This window comes from Prunus persica, chromosome G4 (assembly GCF_000346465.2).
Source record: "Prunus persica cultivar Lovell chromosome G4, Prunus_persica_NCBIv2, whole genome shotgun sequence".
NCBI classification, from domain to species: domain Eukaryota; kingdom Viridiplantae; phylum Streptophyta; class Magnoliopsida; order Rosales; family Rosaceae; genus Prunus; species Prunus persica.
In genome coordinates, this window is record NC_034012.1 from 13,149,529 (window position 1) to 13,164,632 (window position 15,104).

The window sequence follows — 15,104 nt, forward strand, 5'->3', positions numbered from 1 at the left end:
AGAGGCAGAGTTTATTGCAGCTACTGAAGCATGCAAAGAAATGCTTTGGATGAAGCGATTCCTACAAGAATTAGGGCAAGAGCAGCACAAATACATTTTGCATTGCGATAGTCAGAGTGCGATCCACTTGAGCAAGAATCCGAGTTTTCACTCGAGGTCGAAGCACATTGATGTGCGATATCACTGGATACGTGATGTGTTGGAGTCAAAGCAATTACAGCTTGAGAAAATCCATACTGATGACAATAGTTCAGATATGATGACCAAGTCCTTACCTAAGGACAAGTACGAATTTTGCAAAAGAGCAGCTGGACTGCTGGAGCCCTCCACCTAAGTCGGGAGGGGGAGATTGATGGGTTTCCCTCGTTAGTGGAGGAGAGAAAAAGAAGGAAAATAAATATTAAAATAAAATAAAGGAAAGGACAGGAAAATTTGAAGAAAACGAACGGAAGAGAAAATGAGAAAAACTCTCTCGCATGCAAGGCCACCAATTTGTCAGGAACGTTGACTATAAAAGCAGCTGGCTTCCTTCAGTTTAAATCATCCTTCAGAATACCAAAACATAGAGAGTTTTGAGAGATAAGAAAACCTCACTTGTGTGAGAGAGAAAATCCTCTTGAGAAAAAAACCAAGAGAGAGTTTAGCCACCGGTGTTTGGTGAGATTATTTTTGTATTCCCATTATTTTTCTTAGTGGAAGATAGAGTGTTAATTTTGTCCATTTTATTTACACAAGGCTGGGAGAAGTCAGATCCTGAGAGAGCCTTTGATTTTTCGCAATCTTTCCCAACATGTGGTAGGAATGATACCATATTACGTTCTCTGCAAGTGTTGCCAGTAGACCGAAGAAGTTGGTAAAATCAAATGAGGCAGTGCCATTTCATATCTAACTGATCTCATGAGGAGGACGTTCATATTGCACCATGGAATTGTTTTAGAACCAAAAGAAAGAGAATTGTTCTTAAGCTATTTGGGAAACTTCCAGAAATAAAACTGGGGCTGACCCTGCCACACCCACAGATGTGCCAATATGTTTAAAAGAAACATTCAGTAGCCATTGGGGCCAGGAACTTTTAACCAGAGTTCTGTATGATCTAATCCTTCGATTCTGAATGCATAGCCAGAAAGACATACTGCCAAGAACAATATGCTGAAGTTCTTGCACATTCAAACTGCCAAAAAAACCAGTTTTCCAGACACATCAACCAGTTGAGAGAACTCAATTAGCACATCGTGGACCCACCGTCTTCTACTGATTCAAGCACTATATCCACACTCGCAGCATGCAGTAATGGCTCTATTGCTGCCATCATGCTGTCCCCTTCACCTTGATGAGCCTTGTTACTATTGTAAATGGTCATGATGTTATTTTTTAAAAACATTCATAACAACTCAAGGCAAAAGGCTCAGAGGGGGCCCATAAGATAAAACACGTACAAACAGGAAGGCAAAAAAATATGTTAAATTTCATATACTTACAAGGGCAAATGTGAAAATATAATTAATGTTTTTTTTTAATGAAAAACATTGTTTTAAGTGAGAGAGAGAAGAGAAGAGAAAATGACTAAAAAGAGAAGGCGAGAGAGAAGATTAGTAGCATTCTTCAGGACATTGCTTCCCTCATTCCTTGGAAGGAGACATTTTTACTTCTAGCAAATTACAGATTGACTCATAGGCAAAAGTAATTCATCAAAAACATGAAAAGAAAAATATATATACACATGTCAATATGATGCATTTGTTACATGACTAATTAAAAATCTCAACTTATAGTTAATTAATATAATTAATATTCAGAAGGAGTCTTATTTTCCAACTGAATATATCGAATAAGATAAGAGCCTGATAGATATATTTTGTTTTTCTTGTCGAATCGTGATAGATAGATATATACATGTATGTCGTACACATTTCCACGTTCCAAAAGAGAGGGAAAGAGAAAAATGAAACAGGAAAAAGAAAAAGTTTCCTTTCCTCGTTGGAATTGCGAGAAAGAGGCAATAATAAGTTAAAGAAAGAGCGTTTTTTTATCTGTCTAACAAGACGAGTTCAACTACCCGAGGGGTCTCTCCCTCTCTCTTACCTACGCATAGAGAGAGCCATGGCTTCCTCTCCCTCTTTACTCTTTGCGGCCGCCGTAATCACCCTCACTTTGCTCTTCGCATATTCCGCCAAATTACCATTTCACCCCCGAGACGTCCTCCCTCTCTTGCCCAGACAGGTTTCATGGCCAATCCTCAACTCTCTGCACGGTGCGGTCGATCTCTTGCCCACTTTCGTGGGCTCAGCTTCGTCTCCAAACGACAGTTTGGAGTGGAAAGGTGCGTGCTTTTACCAGAACACAGCTTGGATGGAGTTCCACAACAAGAGTGGCAGCGAATTTGGTGGCGGAACTCTTCATATCAAGGTCTAGACGAACTGAAATTTCTTGTTCTGTTGGCTTGTTTTCTTTCATTTTCGAACTGGGTTTGTGCAAATTTTGAGTTTTGAGTATGTGGGTTAATGGGTATTAAATTATGTTAAACTTGTTTCAGTGACCTCATATTTCTTCTGCTCGTTTTTTAGCTGGGTTTGTGTAACTTTTTTAAGTTTTGGTCGTCAGGATACTCAGATTAATTTTCTGTTCAAAAGTTGTCGATAAATATGAAGATTTTATTGGCTAGTTTGATTATGGGCTATACGAGGGTTGGTTTTCAGTTTATTTCTAGGTGATTTAGCAGAAATTGGAGGTTTGTGGTATTGGAGTTGTGGAATTTACTTGCTGTTTGTTTCTTCTTAGAATATCAGAGGACTGCTGGATATTAAGGTGTTAATTACATTTCCAGTTAGAGCCTCTCTGGGGTTTCTTTTGATTGTTCTGTGGATTTTATGATCCAAAACATATCATTTTGGCTTCATTTTCTAGAATATAGGTTTCATTAATGTTGTACTTATGAATTTGAACCTCTTGCGGTTGGTTGATCCCTGTAGGAAAGAAAATACCTAATTAAGGCTATTTGTGACCTTACATTTTCATTAGATACCGAGTTCTTATGCTTAGAAAATCTGGGGCATTCATCAGAGTTTTCATACTTTTATTACATTAGTTTAAAATTGAATCCATGTTTGTATCCAGGTTGATAAGGCTCATAGTTGGACATGTATGGATATTTATGTCTTTGCAACTCCATACACTGTCACATGGGATTACTATTTCCTGTCTCGGGAGCATACACTTGAGTTTAAAGAGTGGCAAGGAAAAGCTGAGTTTGAATATGTAAGTTGCCACTTTCTAGTATTCATATATTACTTGATATTCCAATTTCCTTTTAAAAGAGTTTAATTTTGTCTTTAATGTTACCCAATCAGGTGAAAAACAGGGGAGTTTCTATTTTCCTCATGCAAGCAGGGATGCTAGGCACCCTTCAAGCATTGTGGGATGTCTTTCCCTTGTTTACAAATACTGGATGGGGTGAGAACTCCAATATTGGGTTTCTCGAGAAGCACATGGGTGCTTCCTTTCATCAACGTCCTCAACCTTGGGTCACAAATATTAGCGTTGATGATATTCACTCTGGAGATTTCCTAGCATTATCTAAAATTCGTGGGCGGTGGGGTGGATTTGAGACACTAGAGAAGTGGGTCAGTGGAGCTTACGCTGGTCATTCTGCCGTTTGTTTAAAGGATTCTGAAGGAAATCTTTGGGTTGGTGAATCAGGACATGAAAACGAGAAGGTGAGTTGCAAAGTTAAAATACTATGGTATTGTACATTTGGTTTGAGGTTCTGTTTTGCTTGTGTGTGATTTGCATGTAAACTTTTTTTTGTTTTTGTTTTACATTTTTCTTCCAGTTTTCTGTATAGTCAGGCACCATTTCCAGGTCAAAGAGTGCTAATTTTAATAATTATTATATAAGGATAAGTAATGCTATAACTATATCCTTTGCCTTTGGGCTTTGGTTTGATTGGCAATGCTGGGACGAGATGGGTTCTAAGCACCAACAAATATGAAAAAACATTAAATTATCTCTCTCTCTCTCTCTGTCTCTCTGTCTCTCTCTCTCTATATATATATATACGTGTGTGTGTGTGTGTGTCTTTATTTGTATATGACTATGTATATAAATCTGTTGTCCTTTTTTCCTTTCATCTTCTAGGGAGAAGATGTCATTGCTGTGCTGCCATGGGATGAGTGGTGGGAGTTTGAGCTGAATAAAGATGATTCCAATCCCCATATTGCGTTGCTTCCCTTGCATCCTGATATACGAGCAAAGTTTAATGAGACTGCTGCCTGGGAGTACGCAAGGAGCATGGAAGGCCAACCATATGGTTATCATAACTTGATATTCAGCTGGATAGATACTATACAAGACAACTATCCACCCCCTTTGGATGCTCACGTGGTATCATGTTATAAGTACATTTAAGATTTCATTATCAGACTGTTACAGTATTAGTAAATCAAAATTAATATTAATTTCTTTTTTTTTTCTTTTGGTATGATGATTTAGTGTCTGATTTAGTTAGGATTGAACTTGGTGGTTGGGGCCTGGGATTCTATAGAGGACTTAAAAAGCTTCCTGTTAGGTGCTTTACCCCAATTATTCTCTTTATGGTTTATAATTTCTGGCTTTCAAACAACCACTTTATAAACTTGTGGGTACAGATTAATCTGTATCAAGGTGCTCATGCAGCTATTATACATGCTTCCTAGTGGCCTAAAAGGGGTTCATGATGGGGATGAGGGTAGACATTCCTTCTAAGTAAAACCTTTTTAATAGGATGATGATCAGTGGATGTTTACGGGTGGAAAAGAAGATAAAAAGAAATGCTCTCGTTAGGTTCATAGTTAAATTGGTGAGCCAACTAAGAGAATATAGTTAAGTCCTGCTATCTCCCTCTCTCTCAGACATGTCTTGCTTGTGGATGCTTCTACGAGCTTGAAGAGGCTTTCTTATTCATTGGTCCTTATTCTTAGCTCTATGGTTATGCAGGTTGCTTCTGTTATGACTGTTTGGAATCATATACAGCCTACATATGCTGCGAACATGTGGAATGAAGCCTTGAACAAGAGACTTGGAACACAGGTGTTGTGAAATTTTTCCTTGCATTGCAATCCTGTGGTTATCTTGGAACTCTCTCTTTAAAAACTATGTTTTATTGCCACAAGGGCATCATATTTTTGGAGTAAATGATAAATCAGCATTCCTTAAGTTAGAAATATCAACTGATCAAGATTTTTACTTTTGGTTAGAAGTTAAGCAATTAGTCAATATCATCTTTGAAATTCATTGTGTCATTATTATCGTTCTGAGTTTCTGATGTACCCTTTGTATTTCATGCAGAACCTTAGTTTTCCGGATATTCTAGTTGAAGTTGAAAAGAGAGGATCATCTTTTGACGAACTACTGACAGTTCCCGAACAGGATGATTGGCTATACAGTGATGGGAAGTCAACATCGTGTGTGGCCTTCATTCTTGAAATGTATAAGGAGGCAGGACTGTTTGATCCAATTGCTAGCTCTATCCAAGTCACTGAATTTACGGTGAGTTTATTCAGAACAAAATTCGAATCTGTTTGCTTTAGAATAAACAGGTCATTTGCATTGTCTCCAAAATTTAATCCACTGTCTAAAAAGGAGCTGAGTTGATGCTAGTTCTAGGGATAGTATAGTGACATTTGAAAAAATAAAGGAATTAGATTGTTGAGGTTCATGTAGCTTTCCATTCAAAACGTCATCCATTGGGTGCTTTGCTAATTAGTTGTTTCATGAGGAGTTTATATGTTCGTTCTCGTGGATTTAACTTTATTTGCCATAAATGCAGATAAAAGATGCTTATATGCTGAAATTCTTTGAAAATAATTCAAGCCGCCTGCCAAAGTGGTGCAATGACGGGGACAGTGTGAAGCTTCCTTTCTGTCAGATTAAAGGGAAGTATCGAATGGAACTACCTGAATACAACAGCATGGAACCATACTCCCATATGAATGAAAGGTGCGAATCACTGCCCCCAAAGTACTCCAGGTCACGGAATTGCTAAGTCCTCAATTCGTTGCTCTTACAAATTTGTTTGGCCTACGGTTGATGTCATTCCAGTTTCTTCTGCTTTTAGTGTAGTTCTATTGTTGGATATAAATGAATGAAAGATGGCGAAGCTGTAAATATTTTCGGTAGTCAGGTACAAAAGGAGGGCAGTGTTAGTGTTCCAATTGTTGTACAATGTACATGAAAAGGAATATGAATTGTAATGCATGTCTTTCTTTTCCACAATATTTTTTTTTTCTTATTTTTTTTTATAATGTCATTCCAAATTGATTGAAGTGTTCCCTAGTCTCAGAAAGGAGTTGGGGAACAACATATTGGTTTTTTTTTTTTTTTTTTCTGTTTACAAGAATCTATCAGGTTTATCTGTCACTCTAGGGTATCTCACAAATTGCTGGTTCGGCCATGCTTTTCTATTAAAGATGCAAGTATGACTTGTAATATAATGCAAACTGCAATCATTTATGTTAACAAGTATTTTTTGTATGCGTGTACACATTTGACAAAACAGAAGACAAGTGTCGAGTCGAGTAAGGTGGGTCAAGTTCAGGGGAATTATTCGATCATTATTTCGTTTGTTTAATCAGACTGCAAATTTAGGTTTGTCAAGAGAGATGTCAGGCATCATAACTGTCATATACATGAAGACACATGATCTTGTCATCATTTGAATTTTGAACTCAGATTGTATGAAGAAAATTTAGATAGATGTTAATAACCAGAGGGGTGTCGCCAACTCACTAGCAGCCCAATTCATGAATGATAAAAGAACAAAGATGTAGACGGGGTAAAGTTGAATTTTGGCCTATAGTTAGGGGTGTTCAACATCCAATCCAATTTGTCTAAACCAACCGATTCAATTCAATTTTGGTCAATTTTTCGATGGTTTGGCCGATTGAATTGGATCCCTAAATTTTAAAATCGAATCTAACGCAATCCAACCTAGTTGGTTTCATGCTTTTTCACATTTGAAATTAAAAGTTATAAACAATTTAAGTCATTTGATGAAACTAAAACCGATCATTGAATTCAATCAATCAAATACAAAATGGATCAGACTGAATCGGATCCTAACCTCTAATTGGATTCCATCACATGTGTGGATTGATTAAATTTTGTCGGTTTTAAACCAACAAACACCCTACCTATAATAATGTAACACCAAAATTTCCAGCAAAAAGAAAAGTGTAGCACACCAAAATATGATAAGCACAACAGAGTCTATTTGATTCAATAAACATATCACTTTTGTTGTCTTAAGCAAAATAACATCCCTTTTTAGTTATTAGATCAATTCCAACAAGAGCTATAAGGGGGCAAAAACACCAATCCCAAAAGAGCAAGAACTTTCAGTGTTGGTTTTGTTAGTTAATACTCACAAATGTAGCTTTGCAGACCTTGTTTCAAAGGCATATATAGATAGCTAACACATCACTTACATTAAGACACCTTATCCTTCTAAACAAAGCATGATAACTATTTAAGTTGACAAAACATTTTAATACTTAACAAGGTTTCCTTGGCCTGATTTCTAAGGGCAGTCCTTGAGTAGGTACAGGCATGGGATCTCTACTGAATTTGTTGTCTGCACAGAGCTTCCATGTGAACTGAGTTACCATATAATGAATTACAACAAGTATTTCAATCCTGGCAAACTCGTATCCTGGACATACTCGATGCCCCGCTCCGAATGGAATGAAGTTGTAGGGTGGAACTGATGCTTGGTTCTCGAACCTAGTCGGATCAAACTTTGATGGCTCCGGGAAAACGCTATCGTCCATGTGTGTCATAGAAGTGGCCCAGAATATCTGACAGCATTGGATATTATGATCAGTTGTATGTTTCTGGAAGAAAATGGGACACGGATGCTAATAGCACTTTATTGTACATTTGAACTTACTTGCCACCCTTTGGGGATGAGGAAGCCATCAAAATCAATGTCTTTCATGGCCTTCCTGAAGCCACCAAAAACAGGAGGAGTTATTCTCATAGTTTCCATTGCTACTCTCCATGTGTACTTCATCTTGGCAAGGTCTTCCCATGTCAGAAACTCTCCTGGGGATTTGCTTTTAGCTATTTCTTCTTGCTCTGCAAGCCACAAATCAAAAGGCATCAGTTGCATTGGATCAGTGCCTTTTATGCAGGAAATTTGAAAATCTTGCCTCTAATATGCATACCCTGAAGAAGGGCTTCATAAACAGCTGGCTCGTTAGCTAGAGACCGAAAAAGAAAAGTGAGCACAACAGATGAAGTGTCATATCCTGCAACCATAATTAGCATGATATTGTGCAAGATTTCTTTTTCTGTTATAACTTCTTCGTTGTAATCATTTCGGATGCTAAGCAAGCAAGTGACAAGGTCTTGGAGTGGAGAAATAGTTTTCTGCTCGAGTTCCGCCCTCTTTTTGGATATGAGTTCCTTGATCATGTTTTGAACTCTCTTGCTAGCCTTGAGGCTGCGGTTGTAACGCGTGAACGGAAAGTTAACTGGGACTGACCACATTCCTTCTATCATTTGTTCGAAACACTCCACAAGTTCGTCTCTGCGAGTTCCTTGTTCAAGCCCAAAAAGCAGAGAGCACATTATGTTGAACGTGAGAATCTTCATCAGGGGCAAGGCCTATCAAGCAATAGAATTTAGAAACCTTCGTTAATTGACATTGATCTTTGTTTGTTGCTTTGAGTTCATTTTCTTTTTTAATCTTAAAAGAAAAAACAGGAGCAGAAGGCAATACAGGGAGGTTTCTGCTAGGTAACTCTTGTTTCACACATTCTAGGGACAGGATGCAGTTAGGTGGATAGAAAAAATGGCTTTGGCTGCCACAATTCCTAAGATCAGAAAAACATGGTTGAAAAGATCTGATAGAAAAAAAAAAAAAAAAAAAAAAGGTGTTGAACAACAGGGTAAACTCTTCTTTCACCAAACGGTGGCATTTGAAGTAAAGTTATATCATTTCAAAACCCCTTTCAACTTTCTTTCTATTTTGAAATCCTCTCACTGAAAGTTCTTGATAGGAATAACTTACTTTTACTTGTTGCTTGCCATGCCAATGCGTCTCAAGATGCTTCCTGGTTTCTTTGTCCATTTTTCCAACATATTGCTTCAGTGACTCAGGCTTCAAGAACAACATAAGAGCATTTCTTAAACGTTTGTGATCATTGCCCCTCATCTCCAGTATATTCCGGTCACCCAAAATCATACGAATAGACTCCGTTTGTTGGCTGGTAATGGTGCTGCCATCAACGGTGAATATAAACTTGTTTGCAGCCTGTCCATGAATGAAGACTGTTGGTTTCCCAAAGAGACTTAGCTTCGAAACTGAACCATACTTTCTGATTCTTTCTTCAAGCCATTTTTCAGCAGTATTGGCACGCATGGCTCTGAGAAGGCCAAGGCTCTGGCCTATTATGGGCAGCCCTAGTGAGCCTGGAGGAAGCCTATTTGATAACTTTTTTCTTCTTGCAAGGAGAAGGAAGATGGGGATGAGGAAGAGGAAAACTGTGATGAGAAGTAGGATATCCATGATTTGTGAGGCTTTGTTTGTGGAGTGAAAGAACAGGAGTTTAATCCATCTTCAATTCAATGCAATTCAAGGAAAGCTAAATATGTTTTTGTTGGCTTCTGGGAGGGTATCTCATGTGCCTGTAAGTCAACTATTCCATTTAGAACTCTGAAAACAAAACCCCACCAAACTTCTTGGTTTACAAGTGCACTTATACTTCTATTAAAGAATGCACAGAATGCAAAGTATGCCTTGTAATATAATAAGTAATAGTTCAACATCATGTGTTGTATAATTCACTGTTTCTATACATTCAATAAATTAAAGAAATTAGTATAAGGGTGTCCAAGTTCTCTGGAATTATTCCCTCATTGTTTTTGTTTATTTAATCAGACAGAAAAACTTGACAATATAGCTAGAACTTTTGTTTTTCGTTTTTGTTATTAAAAGGTTCCAAGTTCGAATTCCCCCATTCCCTTGATAAAAGAACAAAAGTAATATAGCTGGAACTAGGTTGGAAAGGTTAGTCTAAAATCACAGAGACAGATTAGAATGGTTTCTTTTCAATTTTTGCACACAGGACCCCATAAATCTCATAAACGCTCTCATGGCACGTTTTCGCGTAACATAATATACAACCTCTAGAGGTAGCTCGATAGAATTTGATTGCTTTCAATGCACGAATAGCATAACATATCGTTCCACATCGAGACATTTCGTATAGCAAGCATGATAAGTATTGAAGTTGATCAAACATCTTAACATTACATTTGTTTCCTTGGCGTGATTTCTATAGGCAGTCCTTGAGTGGGTACTGGCATGGGAACCCTACTGAACTTGTTGTCTGCGCATAGCTTCCATGTGAATTGAGTTACCATATAATGGATTGCAACAAGGATTTCAATCCTGGCAAACTCATATCCTGGACATATTCGTGTTCCTCCTCCGAATGGAACAAAGCTGTAGGGTGGAACTGATTTTTGGTTCTCGAACCTACTTGGATCGAACTTTGATGGCTCAGGGAATATGCTATCGTCATTGTGTGTCATAGGAATAGCCCAGAATATCTAGCAATATTTGATGTTAGGATTTTCATCAATATTTCTATCTTTTTGAAAGAGAACGAGATTGAGACTTCCTGTAAATATATATATGCTTATAGTAAATTTGAACTTACTTGCCACCCTTGAGGGATGAGGAATCCTCCATACTCAATATCTTTCATAGCCCTCCTCATGCCACCAAAGACAGGAGGAGTTGTCCTCAGAATTTCCATTGTTACCCTCCATGTGTACTTCATCTTAGCAAGATCTTCCCATGTCAGAAGTTCCCCTAAGGATTTGCTTCTAGCTATTTCTTCCTGTTCTGCAAACACAAATGAAATCACATTACAAAGGTTCCAACTCATTAGTGATCCAATGGAATAAGGTAAACTCGAACGCTTCGTTTTTCGTACATCGTGTAGAATTTTAGGAGTAGGGGGATTATGCATACCTTGAAGAAGGGCTGCATAAACAGCAGGTTCATTAGCTAGAAGCCGCAAAAGAAAAGTAATGACCACAGATGAAGTGTCATATCCTGCAACCATAACTATTATGATATTGTGCAAGATCTCCTTTTCAGTTAATTCTTCTTCATTGTCAGCATTTCGAATGCTAAGCAAGCAAGTGATAAGGTCTTGGAGTGGTAAAGCAGTTTTTTGCTCAAGTTGCATCCTCTTTTCACAAATTAGTTCCTTAAGCATGTTTTGAACCTTCTTGCTTGCCTTGATGCTGCAGTTGAAACGCGTGAACGGCAAGTTAAGAGGGACTGACCACAGTCCTTCTATCATTCGTTGAAAACACTCAATGAGTTCGTCTCTGCGAGGTCCTCGTTCAACCCCAAAAAGCAGCGAGCATATAATGTTGAACGTGAGGTTCTTCATGAGAGGCAAGACCTATGAACAACCGAAAAACATTGTTAATGTGAATTTTAATTCAGCCAACAAGTGTAGATTTACATATCTGTTAAACTAATTGGCCGGCTAAACGCCTTTGCAGTAGGTAGGTGTGGTCCCAACCTAAATGAGTGCTAAGTGTAATTTACTCATAAGCTTTTTATAGCGCTATAACTTACTGTTATTTTTTGCTTCCCATGCCAATTCAACTCAAGATGCTTCCTGATTTCTTCGTCCAATTTTCCTACATATTGCTTCAATGACTCAGGCTTCAAGAACACCATTAGAGCATTTCTAACTCGCTTGTGATCCTCGCCACTCAGCTCCAATATGTTCCGGTCACCTAAAATCATTCGAGTAGACTCAGGTTGTTGGCTGGTAATGGTTTTGCCATCATTGTTGAATACATACTTGTTTGCAGCCTGTCCATGAATGAAGACTGTTGGCTTGCCAAAGAGACTCAGCTTTGAAACCGGACCATACTTGGTTATTCTTTGTTCAAGCCATTTTTCTGCAGTGTTGTTGCGCATGGCTCGAAGAAAGCCAAGGCTCTGCCCTATTATGGGTAGTCCCAATGAGCCCGGAGGAAGCCTTTTCGATGATTTTCTTCTTCTCATAATGAGAAAGAAGATGGGGATGACCAAGAAGAAAAGGGTGACAAGAAGGGTATTCATGATTTGTGTGGCGTAATTTGTTTTTGCAAGAGTGTGAGGGAGGGATTCAAGAGAATGAAAAATCAATGCATATGGGGGAGGTCTTGTAAAGGAAAGGAAAAGAAGATAAAAACTTTTTTCTTTTTAGGGTTTCGGGCGGGTGTATCGAAATATGCAGAAGCACATTGGTTTTGCAGAACTAGAAAGAATCGACACATAACACAATTATGGAGAAGAACATGGTACTGGTTTTTATAGTGCAGTGAAAACTCTGTTCATGATGGCAAGTTCGGCTTGGAATATAATTTCAGCTGTTTGGTAGTGCAGCGATAGTACCTCAGCTGTTTGGTACCTCAGCTGTTTGTGTTTAGCTGTTTGTACACACCACCCATTTGGTGAAATTAAGGAATGAATGGTTTTCTATCATTGGACTTGGTTTGTTTAATAAATAAAAAACTTCATTTCATGGCAATTTCCGCCTAGTTTGTAAATACATAGGTTTCATGTGTCACAAATGTCAAATGCATGAAGACACATATTATCTTTGTCATGATTCTGAACCCCAAATGCGTGCAAGACAAATTAGGTTGACTTGATCCTTGCTAGGTACTTAGAAAACATCACATTGATGCCTTGTTGATTTCACTTTTTGTTCTTTTTTGTATTCTGGAATTAGATAATGTTTTTGTGACCAATAAACTCTACAAAGACTAATTGTAATCACTACTAAAAAAAGTGGCAACAGTTACCATTATCTGGTGACATTTGTGGCCGTGACAAAAGGCATTAGTCACATTTTTTTACTTTTATGGTGACTAAAAAGGCTTTTAGTCACATTTTTTTCTTTTTTTGGTGACTAAAGCCTTTAGTCACTCCCACAACAGTCACCAAATGTCATCAAATAATGGTGATTGTTGCTACTTTTTTTTTTTTTTTGTATAGTATCATCGTTACATTGTAAGATATTATATGGGGAATCTAGGGTTAGCCGAGAAGTTGATTCCCTAGAGAGTATGGACAAAAGGGAACACTCAGGTTCACTAAGTATTTTACCCATTTTCTGAAATAGAAGTGTAGGACTCAGTTGAATGTCCCTTTCAAATGAAACTTTTGTATGCATCTAATTGTTGCTTTGATGAGAAACTGGGGTTACTTCACTCCACATGCTCTGAAAGCCTTTTCCCCCTCACCAGTAAAGAAGAAATTTTTAGCTAAACAAAGAAAACAAAGCAAAAGAGTCCTGTCTAACACTTGGGTCGGTCCTGCGCTCCCGTGGATTCGATTAAAAGTACACAGTAAACAATGAATTCAAGGTATGAAACAAGATTTGAACTACTTTCAGAAACAAGTTATATGTTTCAGTATCTAGAGTTGCAATTTTGTACAGATAAAATCCAGTCATGAGAGCGCTGCAGCCAAACTGAAGTGGTTTTAGTTTCAGGAAACTGAAACATATGTTAGGAGTTCCAATTGAAAGGTTTTAATCTAGCTAAACTATAGTCTACAATTTCATGAAACAGAAAGGTTGAGTGAACTCAATTCAAACTTCTGAATTATGATGTGAATCAAGGGAAACTTGAAAGTATGATTTCTCAATAGCACTGATTGTAAGGTGCTACAAATATATGGGACCTGAAACTCTGTTAAACTAGATTCCTCAAAATGGTTTGAACAGAACAGATAAACCTTGTTCAATCATTCAGGTGAGCTTTGCTTGTTTATTGAGTGGGGACACATGATTCTAGATTGTCCAGAAAATATGATATCCAAGTGTGTGTATTTAGATGAACACTCAACTGAGCCAAGTATCCCAAATATTATTTTTCATAAAATTTAATATAACATTTGTTGGATGAACATGTTAAGACTCAAAATCCCACATTGAAAAACTAGTATATCACAGAATGGTTTAAGAGCTTATAGGCACCCTTTCCTTCCAAGTCGATTTTTAGGGGCAAGTTCTACCCATGAATTCTTACTCTATTGACAGATAGAGGCTTGTAGTATGCAATATTATGTAAAGGAGACCAAGAAAATTGAAACAGAGAAAAGACAAAGAAAATTGGTAGAGATTATGTTATTTCCGATCTTATATTAAATTCTTTTACTAAGAGTAACCAATAACTCATATCTTGAAAAGTGCTTTGATTTAATGGCCTCAAAGGTGTCACGTTTGTGTTAACAACATTGTTTGAACATGACATGTATATGATATAACTTGAGACCAACTAGCTCTTAGTTACGATATTGTGAGAATGTGAAGGTAAAAGTTCTACAATGGAAAGTTAAGAAATTTTTCAATGGCTTATAAGGAGCTACTCTCCACATGGCCAATTGATTTTTGGTGGAATCTCAACTTTCTTCATGATATTAGAGTAGGTTACTCACATGTGAAAGCCCAATGGCTATACGTGCTCCACATCACCCAATATGTGTTGTCTAAGTATTAGGCTTGAAAATTCGCAACATGGGCAGAGGCGTGTGAAAATGTGAAAGTAAAAAGTCTCACATTAGAGCATCTCCAACCGATGTGTCAAAAGTGTCACATAGATATTTAATGGCTATAAATAACATATCACATCACTCCAACCGATGTGTCAAAACTGATGTGAAATGAAGGTTGGAGGTTGAGATGTTATTTTTGACATCCCAAAAGCAAGATGTCAAATGAATATTTTATTATTTTTTCTTTTCTTTTCTAATTAATTAAAAATAAATCAACACTAAAATGTAATAAAATAATAATTTAATTTGACATATCGGGCGAAGTGTAAAACTGTGTAAGATGTCAAATTGCCCCATCAGCCATCAAATTTAAATTTGATGTTTAGTATTTAACATCTCCCTTAGAGATGCTTGAGAAACCTATTAAGGACTTATAAAAAATTGTACTACTCTTTCTGATGAATTGATTTTGAGGTGAACCTTAACTTCCTTCAAATATTAGAATAGAAGTCTTATATTCGAATCGCAGATTTCTTTAATAAATAAA

The 15,104-nt window shown here is 37.4% G+C and overlaps 3 protein-coding genes across 3 annotated transcripts; 1 reads left to right on the top strand and 2 right to left on the bottom strand.

Annotated features, from left to right (window-relative positions):
• Window positions 1,919-6,251, top strand: LOC18778599. The gene is made up of 7 exons (XM_007211756.2): window positions 1,919-2,406; window positions 3,115-3,255; window positions 3,348-3,713; window positions 4,135-4,380; window positions 4,972-5,064; window positions 5,323-5,523; window positions 5,804-6,251. Exons 1-7 carry the CDS (start codon window positions 2,101-2,103, stop codon window positions 6,017-6,019), a joined length of 1,569 nt encoding a protein of 522 aa, XP_007211818.1. The 5' UTR covers window positions 1,919-2,100; the 3' UTR covers window positions 6,020-6,251.
• Window positions 7,420-9,622, bottom strand: LOC18778601 (cytochrome P450 716B1). The gene is made up of 4 exons (XM_007213971.2): window positions 9,047-9,622; window positions 8,199-8,640; window positions 7,922-8,109; window positions 7,420-7,829 (listed from the first exon to the last, which is right to left on the bottom strand). Exons 1-4 carry the CDS (start codon window positions 9,542-9,544, stop codon window positions 7,527-7,529), a joined length of 1,431 nt encoding a protein of 476 aa, XP_007214033.1. The 5' UTR covers window positions 9,545-9,622; the 3' UTR covers window positions 7,420-7,526.
• LOC18780764 (cytochrome P450 716B1) lies at window positions 10,288-12,361 on the bottom strand. Its single transcript, XM_007214181.2, has 4 exons — window positions 11,639-12,361; window positions 11,018-11,459; window positions 10,701-10,888; window positions 10,288-10,590 (listed from the first exon to the last, which is right to left on the bottom strand). Exons 1-4 carry the CDS (start codon window positions 12,131-12,133, stop codon window positions 10,288-10,290), a joined length of 1,428 nt encoding a protein of 475 aa, XP_007214243.1. The 5' UTR covers window positions 12,134-12,361.

What these genes read in the sequence shown, in the direction of transcription:
- LOC18778599 (XM_007211756.2), top strand. Translation starts at nt 2,101, where the DNA reads ATGGCTTCCTCTCCCTCTTTACTCTTTGCGGCCGCCGTAATCACCCTC. An exon ending in GCGGAACTCTTCATATCAAG is followed by an intron (nt 2,407 to 3,114) that starts GTCTAGACGAAC and finishes GTTTGTATCCAG; the next exon opens with GTTGATAAGGCTCATAGTTG. An exon ending in TCCAAGTCACTGAATTTACG is followed by an intron (nt 5,524 to 5,803) that starts GTGAGTTTATTC and finishes CCATAAATGCAG; the next exon opens with ATAAAAGATGCTTATATGCT.
- LOC18778601 (XM_007213971.2), bottom strand. Translation starts at nt 9,544, where the DNA reads ATGGATATCCTACTTCTCATCACAGTTTTCCTCTTCCTCATCCCCATC. An exon ending in ATGGCAAGCAACAAGTAAAA is followed by an intron (nt 8,641 to 9,046) that starts GTAAGTTATTCC and finishes ATTGCTTGATAG; the next exon opens with GCCTTGCCCCTGATGAAGAT. An exon ending in TCATCCCCAAAGGGTGGCAA is followed by an intron (nt 7,830 to 7,921) that starts GTAAGTTCAAAT and finishes CAATGCTGTCAG; the next exon opens with ATATTCTGGGCCACTTCTAT.
- LOC18780764 (XM_007214181.2), bottom strand. Translation starts at nt 12,133, where the DNA reads ATGAATACCCTTCTTGTCACCCTTTTCTTCTTGGTCATCCCCATCTTC. An exon ending in ATGGGAAGCAAAAAATAACA is followed by an intron (nt 11,460 to 11,638) that starts GTAAGTTATAGC and finishes GGTTGTTCATAG; the next exon opens with GTCTTGCCTCTCATGAAGAA. An exon ending in TTATGCAGCCCTTCTTCAAG is followed by an intron (nt 10,889 to 11,017) that starts GTATGCATAATC and finishes TTGTGTTTGCAG; the next exon opens with AACAGGAAGAAATAGCTAGA.